We start from the raw sequence: 12,446 nt of genomic DNA, 5'->3' as shown, positions 1-12,446 counted from the left end.
GTTGGTATCAGAATCTTTAAGCTACAGATACTCCTTTGTTGTGCAATTTAGTAAAAATAGTTGAGAGAAAAGAGGCTAACAGTTGGAGCCAACGTGGTCAGACTATTTGGGCAAATGTAACTAATCTTAACATGACTATGCTAGAATGGTACAATTATCATTTTTTCCTCCATTCTTAGTTTTGTGTGTTTAACCTAAAAATTCAAATTTTATACAATGTCTATCTTGACAGAATTATCCGATAAATCTTTTGAATTTAAATAATAACTAGTCATAGTTTAGTTCTTCACGCTTCATGGGTCTCTGTTAAGATTCTTTCAATTGCAAGCCAGCAGAAACCAACTGTAGCTACTTGAAAAATGACAATCTAGGGAATTCCCTAGCAGTCTCTAGTGGTCAGGACTTGGCACTTTACACTGCCAGGGGCCACGGGTTCAATCCCTGGTCAGAGAACTGAGGGCCCGCAAGTCACATGGCATGGCCAAAAATAAAAGAGACAATCTATGGGAGGGACAAAGGAGAACGTAGGGGACCAAAGGGCAGCCCTGGAGAAGCAGGAAGCAGGCGCCACCGAGGCCACCATCCCACTGAGTGTAAACTGTGGCTGCTGAAGCAAACACTCGCCAATCCTTTGTTTCTGCTGGGCGCAACCCCTGGGTCCCAGATTCAAAGTCCTCAGAGAGTGAAATTCTGTTTGGCCTAAGATGTGCCCAACTAGATGTCATGAACTGATTTAAAAAAAGAGACAGAGAGAGGGAGTTGAGAGGAATCTCCCAGGCCCTCTCCACTTCCGTGTGGGAGAGAACTCTTTGAGGCGCCCATCCCACCAACATAGCCCTCAGAAGCTGGCAGAGTCACCCCAGAAGATAAGGATACCGACAGGAAAGCCCAGAGTCCACTGAATCACAGATTTGTTCTCACCATTGAGTGAGCCCACGAGCTGCCTTCCAGTCATTCCGGAGGGACACCCACATATCAGCTTCCCTGCCCACCTATCAAGGACCAGCGAGAACATGCTTTGGGCATGACATTTGGGGTGATGCTTAAGAGCAAAATATAACTTGATTTCATCTACGCTCACATCAGACAAATCGAGTCTAATCTTGCTTTAAACCTCCTGTATCCATTCCCATACCACCCAGTGCTGTGTCTCCAGGTTCTTCCCATCCTCGTCACTCTCCTTGTGACCACTGCCCACACAGCCTTCCCTGCAGAACGTTCTGTATGAACAAGCCTTACCTGACAAGGAAAAGGGTCGGGGATCCACAAATAAATATAAAAAATACTGGTCAAACCATACCTACGACTCACCCAAGTTTGTCTGGGGAGCTCTAGGCCGCCCTACTCTGAAGATCTTCCTTGAAGATCCTGAAAGGGAACCGCTAAGCCACACGCACTTAGGAGATGGATTCCATGTGGCTTTCGGGCACAAGTGGCTTAATTGCATCTTTGATAGATGGAGGTGAAAATGTGGAAAATTTTATTAACGTTCAGTTTTAAAAGCTTTACGCCTGTGGTACGCCAAGGGGAAGGGGTTTTCTTAAAGAAGTGAGTCTTAGGGTCTGGGTCCCGGTTTAGGAGTTGTGCAGCAGTGGTATGTGTTTGTTAAGTCCTTCAAGAATTTGTGATCTTGGTCCCGGGCTCGCAAGGCTGTGACAGTTTCTTCTTCCTTCGGGGGAGAAGAGACACTGTTATACCTCCAGGCTCTCAGCACATTATCCCTGCACGATGGACTCCTTCACATCTTCTGTGGATTCGCATTTGCTCTGAGTCAGCCTTGAGGCTCTCCCAGAGGAGAGATCAAAGGAGAGAAGCCTTGAACTATTTCTCCAGATGGACCTTAAATGCAGTCTGTGTGTGTGCATCCCATAAAAGGTACCATCTCACACCACGAAGCAGACAACTCAGTGGCTTAGAAATTCACACCCACAGTAGACAAATCACACTGCTTTGCAACCACCATCATCTGTCTCCAGAGTGTTATCATTTCCAGTCAAAACTCTACCCATTAAACAAGGCAGCATTCTCTTCCCCCTCCCAGCCTCTGGCAACCACTGTTTGACTTTCTCTCTGTGAACTGGACCACTGTGTGTCCCTCATGTAAGGGGAATCATATAGTATTTGCCCTTTTGTGTCTGGCCTGTTTACAAAAGCAGTTTGCTATATAGAGCATTAACCTTATAGTGAGTAAGGATACAATAGGTATAGATAGCTATTACTTCTAGATCAGAAGTCTTTAGGAGCCCTTATAGGGCTCCTCAAGAACTGTCTCCTTTTTAAAGGATGAGTTTCCTAATTATATGGTTTTCTTAGGAGCCTTTAACCCAGAAGATGCTAATCACTGTCCCGGGTCATTTCTCCTTTGAGAGCATCCTCGTGGTCCCGAACTAAAATCAGCTACCTCTCATTAGGAAGAACCACTAACCTGGTCATATTGATTGTATAGCTCTGGATTTTGCTAATGATTCAAGTTTGACATTTAACAGAGTGTAACCCCATGTTTACCTGGCCACTTAACGTTGATCTCACATTCCTCAAACGAGAAACATCTAATGCAAAACTACAGAGCGTCAGTGAATCTATGACAAAGGAGGCAACACTATACAGTGGGGATAAGACAGCCTCTTCAATAAATGGTGTTGGGAAAACTGGACAGCCACACACCAAAGAATCAAACTGGACAACTTTTTCATACCATGTACAAAAATAAACTCAAACTGGATTAAAGGCTTAAAAGAGCTGAAACCATAAAATTTCTGGAAGAAATCCAGACAGCATGCTGCTTGACATCAATCTCAGTAACATGTTTTTTTGATAGGTCTCCTCAGGCAAGGGAAACAAAAGCAAAAATAAGAAACAAATGGGACTATAGGAAAAGAAAAAGCTTTCGTGTAGCAAAGGAAACAACCAACCAACAAAATGAAAAGGGCTGACTACTGGATGGGAAAAGATATTTGCAAATGATATATCTGATATGGGGTTAATATCCAACATACACAAAGAACTCAAACACTCAACATTAAAAAAACTTGAACACGAGTGGGTCGAAGACTTGAATAGACTTGTCTTTCCAAATGAGACATACAGATGGACGACAGGAACATGAAAAGATGCTCAACATCTAATCATCAAGGAAATGCAAGTCAAAACCACAGTGAGATATCACCTTATATCTGTCACAATGACTTATCAAAAAAACAAAAAGTGTTGGCGAGGATCTGGAGAAAAGAGAACCCTTCTGCAGTATTTGTGGGAATATAAATTGGTGCAGCCACTGTGGAAAACAGTATGGAGGTTCATCAAAAAAAAAAAAAAAAGAAATCAAAAGTAGAACTACCATATGATACAGCAATTCCACTCCTGGATATATAGCCAAAGAAAATGAAGGACTGATGCTGAAGCTGAAGCTCCAACACTTTGGCCACCTGATGCGTAGAGCCAACTCATTGGAAAAGCCCCTGATGCTGGAAAGATTGGGGGTAGGAGGAGATGGCGGTGACAGAGGATGAGGTGGTTGGATAACATCACCGACTCAATGGTCCTGAATTTGAGCAAACTCTGAGAGATAGCAGAGGACAGAGGAGACTGGCGTGTGCAGTCCATGGGGTCACAAAGAGCCAGACACGACTTAGTGACTGAACAACAACAATCTGAAAAGATCCATGCACCCCGTGTTCACTGCAGCGTTATTTATAATAGCCAAGATACGGACGCAGCCTAAGTGCCCATCAATAGATGAATGGATAAGAAGATGCAGACACTACTCAGCCGTAAAAGGAATGTAATCTTCTAATCTGTGGCTACATGGGTGGACCTAGAGGGCACTGTGCTGACTGGAGTCAGACAAACACGAAGACTGTGACTTCACTTATATACGGGATCTACAACACAAACACACACAACAGACACAGTACAGGTACAGGGAACACGCGACTGCCTGAGGGGGTGAAAGAGATGGGCGAGGGGGATCAAGAGGTACGAACTACTAGTTACAGTAAATGAGCCGTGGGATGAAATATACTAGTTACAATATAAATGAGCCATGGTATGAAATACACAGTGTGGGGAACAGAGTCAGTGACTATGCGGTATCTCCGTAAGGCAACAGATGGGAATTAGGCTTGTTCTGATTTCTATACATTTAAAAATGTATAGGAATATCAAATCACTGTATCGTGTAGCAGGTGCTAACACAGTGTTGTAGGTTAATTACCTTCAAAAACAAACTCATAGAAAAAGAGATCGGATTTGTGGTGACCAGAGGTGGGAGTGAGGGGAGAGGAGAATTGGATGAAGGTAGTGGGGGGATTGGGGGCAGGAGGAGAAGGGGACGACAGAGGATGAGATGGCTGGATGGCATCACCGACTCGATGGACGTGAGTCTGGGTGAACTCCGGGAGCTGGTGATGGACAGGGAGGCCTGGCGTGCTTCGATTCATGGGGTTGCGAAGAGTCAGACACGACTGAGCGACTGAACTGAACTGAGTCTTAAGGCATAAACTTCCCATTATAAGATAAATAAGTATAATGAGTATAATACATATAGATAAGGATAATTAACATGAGTAATGTAATTAGCACTGCCATATGTTACATGTGAAAGTTGTTAAGAGAATAAATCCTAAGAGTTCTCACCACAAGGAAAAAAATTTTCTTTTTCTATTTCATATCTCTGAGATTATGGATGTTCACTAAACTAATTGTGCTAATCATTTGAGGATGTATGTACATCAAACCCGGAGAAGGCAATGGCACCCCACTCCAGTACTCTTGCCTGGAAAATCCCATGGATGGAGGAGCCTGGTAGGCTCCAGTCCATGGGGTTGCTAAGAGTCGGGCACGACTGAGCGACTTCACTTTCACTTTTCACTTTCATGCATTGGAGAAGGAAATGGCAACCCAATCCAGTGTTCTTGCCTGGAGAATCCCAGGGACAGGGGAGCCTAGTGGGCTGCCATCTATGGGGTCGCACAGAGTCGGACACGACTGAAGCGACTTAGCAGCAGCAGCAGCAGCAGTACATCAAATCATTATGCTGGACACCTTAAACTTACACAGTTCTCTGTCAATCACATCTCAATAAAACTGGGAGAAAGAAAACAATGGGATACTACTTCATACACATTAAAATGGCTATGATTAAAAAAAATACAAAGAAAATAGTTTCACAAAAAAGTAAAACCAAAAAGAAGAAATTTAAAAACCACAGAAAACAAGTATTGATGAGAATGTTAAAAAAAAAAAAAAAGGGAAACTGTGTGTGTTGATGTAAAATGGTACATCCACCATGGATAACAATATGGTGGTTCCTCAAAAATAAAAAATAAAGAATTACCATATGATCCAACAATTCCACTTCTGGGTATATACCCCAAAGAAATAAAAGGAGGAATTCCAACCTATCTGTACTCCCATATTCATAGCAACATTATTCACAATAGACGAAAGGATAACCCAAGTGTCCATCCATAGATGACTAGATAAAATGCGGTATATCCATATGATGGCATATTATTTAGGCTTAGAGGAGGAAACTTTGATACATTCTACAACATGGATGAACTTTGAGGACATTATGCTAAGTGAAAGAAGTCCGTCAGAAAAGGACAAATACTGTGCGATTCTACTTCCGAGGTGCTTAGTGCTTAAATTCAGAGATGGAATATGAGATGGTGGTTTCCAGAGCCTGGTGGGGGCAGGGGGTAATAATTGTTTAATGGGGACAAGTTCTGGAGATGGTTGGTGATGGTGGCCGTACAAAAATGTGAAATGTACTTAATGCCAGTGAACCATACACTTAAAAATGATTTAAACAGTCAATTTTATGTTACATATGTTTTACTACAATAAAAAGTCTGTAAAAGTATCTAATGCTATCTGATCGTGATTCCCTGCTCCTATAGAAAACTTAGGAGCCTTTATTATAGAGTTCATTCCCAAACATCCTATTCTGGAAAGAGACAATTTGTTGTTGCTGTTGTTCAACTGCTAAGTCATGTCTGACTCTCTTGCAACCCCATGGACTGTAGCCCACCAAGCTCCTCGATCCATGGAGTTTTCCAGGCACGATTACTAGAGAGGGTTGCCATTTCCTACTCCAGAGGATCTTCCTGACCCAGGGATCAAACCCACACCTCCCACATTGGCAGGTGGCTTCTTTACCACTGAGCCATCAGGGAAGCCCAGAAAGAGACAAAATACAATTAAAGAGCAAAATGGTTGTTCAAAAGCTGGCCTCCCTTCGTTGTTTGAATTTCTCAGTACAAAGTCACTTTAACATCATACTCCTTTACTCTCCCTCCCCCAGAAGAGGCAAGTAGGGAAAAATAACAAAAAACAAGAGTGAGATTCTACACCAGAGGAGGTAGGACAAGCGCCTACGAGATTAAAGGGGTCTGGAAGCTTCCTAGGACCAAGAAGCTGCCACTCAAAGGTGGCCCCCATAACACGGAAGGGAAGAAACTCAGGGCCGAGTCATGAGACAAGCCTGCCTGTCCGTCACCAGCTTCCTAGGAACAGCCCAGGTACCGGCCAGGTGATCACCTGCACAGGAGGTCTGGGCACTTACCTCGGAGAAGTGTCTCTCGATAATGTTCAGCGCAGTCAGGGCGACCTGATGGTTCTCGTGAAGTTGCAGAGCCTCAATTCTATCAAGCCCACCGAGTCCTTCTATCAGCAGACACATGTTTTCCTTCTGAGAAATCTTCTCCGCTGCCTGCAGGTGATATAAGAGTGAGACTCTGGACCGAAGCCCTTAGGACACGGGGCTTTACCTCAGTGGAATCAGACCAAAGCCGCCCAGTGGGCTGCTGCAGTGTTCTTCTCCCAGACTGAATCAAAATTGCATTGTCTTCCTCTCATTTGGGGGTAACTGTCATCTATCTATTGAGATTTGTCTTCATTGCACAAAATTCAGTATTTTTTTTTCTGAATATGCCACCACCCATACACACATGGCTGAACACTATTTTGTAGGTATCCCCTTTCTAATTGGGCTTCTCTGGTGGCTCAGCTGTAAAGAATCCGCCTGCAATGCGGGATACCTGGATTTGATCCTGTTGGGAAGATCCCCTGGAGGAGAGCATGGCAGCTCACTCCAGTATTGTTGCCTGGAGAATCCGCACGGACAGAGGAGCCTGGCGGGTTACAGTCCATGGGGTCGCAAAGAGTCGGACACAACTGAGTGACTAAGCACACCCCTTCTAATTAATGGAGACTGTTTTAAAAACAGAGAAAAGAATGTTCAAGTGATGCTACATAAATGCAGATGTTCTGGCCCTGTGCTCCCTGGAAAGCCTTGAGAGGTCAGGCAGGAGACCCTCGGTAGCAGAAGCCACACCATGGCAGCTAGTGAGGTCCCTGGAAACACGTGATGGGACTGGATTGAAGCCCGTGCTGATCACTGGATTTCTCATCCACGGGCATTCACTCACTCATCATTTGTATGTACACTATGGACAAGGGCCACAAAACTATCAATAAAGGTGAGACATAGAGAAAGCCTTTTCCCAACTCAGACTACCAGGGGAGACAAGAATTGCTATAGTACAGCAAGCCATGATGGGAAAGAACATAAAAAAGGGTGTATATACGGGTATAACAATCATTTCGCTATACAGCAGAAATCAACACAATGTCAATCAGCTATACTTCAATTAAAAAACAAAACAGAAAGGACAATAGAGTAAGTGGTCAGAGGTTTAAGTTATAGAAGATGTGCACAAAAGGCTTGGGAAGTACCCAGTTCTTAATGACCAGCACAGTACCAGGGTCCATCACAGAATAATGGCATCCCCTAGAGAAGGAAGGGAAGGACAGAGTTCTGAGGGAACAAGTGCTGCGTATCGAGAGGAAGCATCACTACAGTGTACGCTCAGTTGTCCGATTCTTTGCCACCCCAGGGACTGTAGAGCCTGCTAGGATCCTCTGTCCATAGAATTTTCCAGGCAAGAATACTGGAGTGGGTTGCCATTTCCTTCTCCAGGGGATCTTCCCAACCCAGGGATCAAACCCACATCTCTTCGAGGAAAGGAGTAGTTCACCTAAGTAGAATCTTTGAGGGAAGCAGACAGAGAGAGAAAGAAACAACTTTGTCATCCTGTAGGACTCTGCTGGCTATTATGTGAGCAGTAATAAACACACACACAAACAAAACTTCCTGTGGATCAAATTAAATATTGGTTAGGCCATAATTTATCTGATGAGAGCCTGCACTTTTGTCTAAGTCTTGATACCTTCTAGTCCTCTCTGTATGTCCAGAGTGAGCTCTTGGCTTTGAGTAAAAGAAACAGAGGCAGGAACCAATGTGCTAGGTTAGTCTCTAAGAAAACTGGGAAGTGGGTGATGACCTAGAGCAGGAGGAGCCCTGGAGAATTCTGGACTTGGACAGAACAGCAGATGGCCCCCAGGTTACTGCAAAGAACCTCAACTGTACTCTGCTGCCCACCTGAAGCATCTTCTATCTTATCCTGATCTTTCTTACTGTCCCATGGGCCACCACTGGATACAGGGGCTTCACTGGTCCTCCAGATGGGACGTGTCCAGACTCCTCCCAAGAAAAAGACCCCAAGTGTTTCATTCAAATGAATGAGATAAACAGATTTCTACAGCTCCAAGTGCGCTTTCACACGTTATGCCCAACCTTGCCTTGTTGTTATTGCTTTTCCCTCATTAAGTCCTGCCCACCTCTCTGTGACCCTACGGGCTGCAGCACCCCAGGCTCCCCATCCCTCACTGTTTCTCAGAGTTTCGTCGGATTCATGTCCAGTGAGTCGGTGATGCTATCTAAGCATTTAATTCTCACCATCCCCTTCTCCTTTTGCCTTCAATCTTTCCCAGCACCAGAGTCAGCTTTGCTACTTTTCCTGCTGGCTGCCAAGTCTCTAATCTGATTTGCTCAAAGTCTTAGTGTCTAATTGGGCTGTTTCCAATCCGTTTTTGACTGGGGTCAGTTCTTTCTGGGACAGTTGCATGAAAAGTGCTTTAAGTGAGCTTTTTAAAGGAGTCCTCTGGTGTTACTTTGAACCTTTTCAAATGGCTCCGTCACATAAAAAAGACCTTCACCAAATGAATAAAGCCAGACTCTAAGATGGCCTGAGATGATCCCTGCCTCCGGGATATTCATTCCCTTGTGTAGCCCCTCCCATGCTGAAATGGGGTCATCTGTGTAACCAATAGGATGTTGTTGACATGACCTCCTTCCTAAGTCCTACAAGACATTGGGGCTTCCACCTTGCTAGAAGGTGGCAGATAGCTTGCTGCAGGGGAAGACAGCAGCCACGATGGAAGGGCACTCAAGCAGTCCCAGGCAACCCATGTGGTAAGAAGAACTTTCTAGGCAGGTAATCGAGTCTTCATGGAAGCTGATTCTTCAGCCTCCATCAAGCCTTCAGATGAGACTGCACCCCCGTTTCCATCTTGAACTTCTAAGACCCTGAGCCAGAACCATCTGCCTCAGATCTAAGCTGCCTCGATCCCTAAACCCAGAAACTGTGTGAGACAATGTTTGTTTTAAGCCACTAGAGGGGTAATTTGTTGTTCAGTATACAACTGACACAGATAGTATGTAAACATTGGCTTAGCTCACCTTTATTTCAGAAATAAGAATTCTCTAGAATTATCTCCCAGAGAAGGCAATGGCACCCCACTCCAGAACTCTAGCCTGGAAAATCCCATGGGCGGAGGAGCCTGATAGGCTGCAGTCCATGGGGTCACACAGAGTCGGACACGACTGAGCGACTTCACTTTCACTTTTCACTTTCATGCACTGGAGAAGGAAATGGCAACCCACTCCAGTGTTCTTGCCTGGAGAATCCCAGGGACAGGGGAGCCTGGTGGGCTGCCGTCTATGGGGTCGCACAGAGTCGGACACGACTGAAGTGACTTAGCAGTAGCAGCAGCAGAATTACCTCAAGGCTTTGTAGTCCATTTTCCCAGCCACGCAGCTAAACGGAAAGGAACTCTAGTACGGTCCCTCAAGGTCTCTCCTTGTTAACATCCTGCTGCTTCCTCCAAGTATATTGTTTCATCTTCTAGAAGAACCAGCCATCTGACTCATTGACTGTTTCTTCCTTGCTTCGAACCTTTGGTTAGTTTCTCTATCTCACTCAGACTAAGTCCACCTTCTCTCACAGACCGTCCGTGCTCTGGCCCCTAGATATCACGAGCCTGTCTCCCAGGACCTTCCACCCTTTGACTCTCTCTGGCCACACCCCCATCCCTGCTTTTTAAGGTCTCCTTCACTTAGAGACCACTTTCCCAGGTGCCCACAAGACTCACTCACTTCTTTCAGGCCTTTACTCAAACGTTCTTCCTCACTGAAGTTTCTCCAAACTATTGCATCTAAGAGACCACCATGCCCTCCCCACTCTGGGCCATCAGTAACTACCCCTCCATCAGATATATTCTACCGGCAACTCTCTATTCAATGCGTCTGCTCCTCGCCCCCCTAATACATAAACTCTACGGGACAAGGACTTTGCTTTGTTGTTTCCTGAGCATCTAAAACAATGCAGGCCACCGAGACACTTCTGGGGGAAAATGCAGATGGCGGACCTTCACTGAAAGGCCTCTTGTCCTGCTATCCATCGGATGTGTGGACAGAGGGTGGGGTGGGGGGTGTGGAAGCGGAGAGGAAAAGAGAATTCTAGTTAGGTTTTTAGAACCAAATGACATGTCTTAATGCAGAGACTGTTATTTAGAAACCACCCTGCTCAGAACAGCTCACCTGGAGGATGAAAAAGAGAACATCGAGGATGATGATAACCATTTTGTTGTCTGGGATGGTGAGGAGATTTATGAGCGGCTCCAAGACTCCAGCCTGGACAAGCTGGATCAACTGCTCCACGGAGCCCCCGGTTGTGAAGTTAGCCACTGTCCAGACAGCCTCCTTCTGGACTTTAAACTCTCCCTGCACAAAGAGAACATTTCCATTCTTTATAGATTCCGAAGAATCTAAATACAGGGATACGGATGTGGTTCGATTCCTAGGGACGCTGGGCTATCTATTCCTGGGACTCTACGTGCAATTCACACCGAGTCCCTTGGTAACCTGCCTTTAGTTTTTGAACAGAAGATATCATCTTTGAGAAGCCAAAAAGGAAGGAAGGGCAGACTCATGTAGGGTCTTCGAGGGAGGTTCTACATTCAGACAGGCTCATTTCCTTGCGTCAGGTTATAGGAAAAACAGAATCAACATCAACCAATACAGGTAAACAGTACCGATCAGGAACGACACCTGGGGTTTTAAGATTATAGTGACTCGTGTCTACATTTCTAGTCTTTCTGCCCCAGTAAAACTTTGCACAAGAAGCTCCAGAGCTGAGCACACCACCCGGTGAGGACACAGGAAAGCCACTGAAATCTCACTCAGTGCATCCCTTCCATTTAAAAAAGCACTTGGGGCTTCCCTGGTGGCTCAGTAGCAAAGAATCTGCCTGCCAAGGCAGGGGACACAGGTTTGAGCCCTGGTCTGGGAGGATTCTATGTGTCAAGGAGCACTAAACCTGAGCACCACAACTACTGAGCCCGTGAGCCGCAACTACCGAATTCCACGCACTCGAGAGCCTGTGCTCTGCAGCAACAACAAAATGAGAACAACACAACGAAAAGTCCTCGCGCTGCAGCTGAAGAGTGGCCCCCGCGCGACACAACTAGAGACGAGCCCATGCAGCCAAACAGACTCAGCAGAGCAAAAAACAAAAAGAAGCAGTTGGCTCAGAGAGATGGGATTCATTTATCAGGGATCCTTCTATCCATTTACAGGAGGAGTTAGTCCCACGTTATGGCTGGGGGAAACTGCAACCTCAGTTTAGACCAAAGCAAAAAAAAAAAAAAAAACCCACTAAAATAACACGGCTGCAAGCAAGTTATAGTTCAAAAGGCACGGTTTAAAAAAAGATCACTCCTTGATTTCCAACTAGATGCTTCTGACTAGAACAGGTACAGACTCTGGGTAGGACGCAGGAAGGAAGCATCTGACAGACTGGAAGATGCCATGGCTTGGGTAGCACTCCTGGCTTAGCTTTCCATACCTAACGCACACCTGGGGACCCACCAGTCAGCCTGACATTAACCTCCCTCCCCAACCCGAGGTCACCACTCCTGACCTGTTTCCCAAGTTGATGGTTTAAACATAGCTCATCCACTAAAAGGTGACAAAAAGAAATGCTGATGGTAGCAGTTGTCTTGGGGAAAGGAAGTGGGAATCAGGAAGAAGAAGGAAGCTTTAGTGTATTTCTCCTAGTATATCTGGATTTACGCTTTCATCAATGGGGTTTTTATACTGAAAAGGCACGCCCTTTCTTCAGTGTATAACATCACCATATCACAACCCGATATGTTTTTTCTCCGAAAACAAAACGAAACCAAATCTCCTCCCATTTTTGCCAAGGAAAGTAGGTGGCACACTTTAACACTAGAGATGAGCCAGTATTTACCAGCTCAAT

General features: G+C 45.2%; 1 protein-coding gene across 1 annotated transcript in view; it reads right to left on the bottom strand.

Moving 5' to 3' along the window:
- Positions 1–12,446, bottom strand: part of KPNA7 (karyopherin subunit alpha 7) — a 38,953-nt gene that overhangs the window by 14,548 nt on the left and 11,959 nt on the right. Inside the window, exons 9-10 of the mRNA XM_061401237.1 lie at positions 10,727–10,909; positions 6,569–6,715 (exon numbers count right to left, since the gene is read on the bottom strand). Coding sequence (XP_061257221.1) covers positions 6,569–6,715; positions 10,727–10,909 — 330 coding nt within the window. The remainder of the gene's footprint in view (positions 1–6,568; positions 6,716–10,726; positions 10,910–12,446) is intronic.

Source organism: Bos javanicus, chromosome 25 (genome assembly GCF_032452875.1).
Source record: "Bos javanicus breed banteng chromosome 25, ARS-OSU_banteng_1.0, whole genome shotgun sequence".
Taxonomy (NCBI): domain Eukaryota; kingdom Metazoa; phylum Chordata; class Mammalia; order Artiodactyla; family Bovidae; genus Bos; species Bos javanicus.
This window is presented reverse-complemented; position numbering and strand designations above follow the sequence as displayed.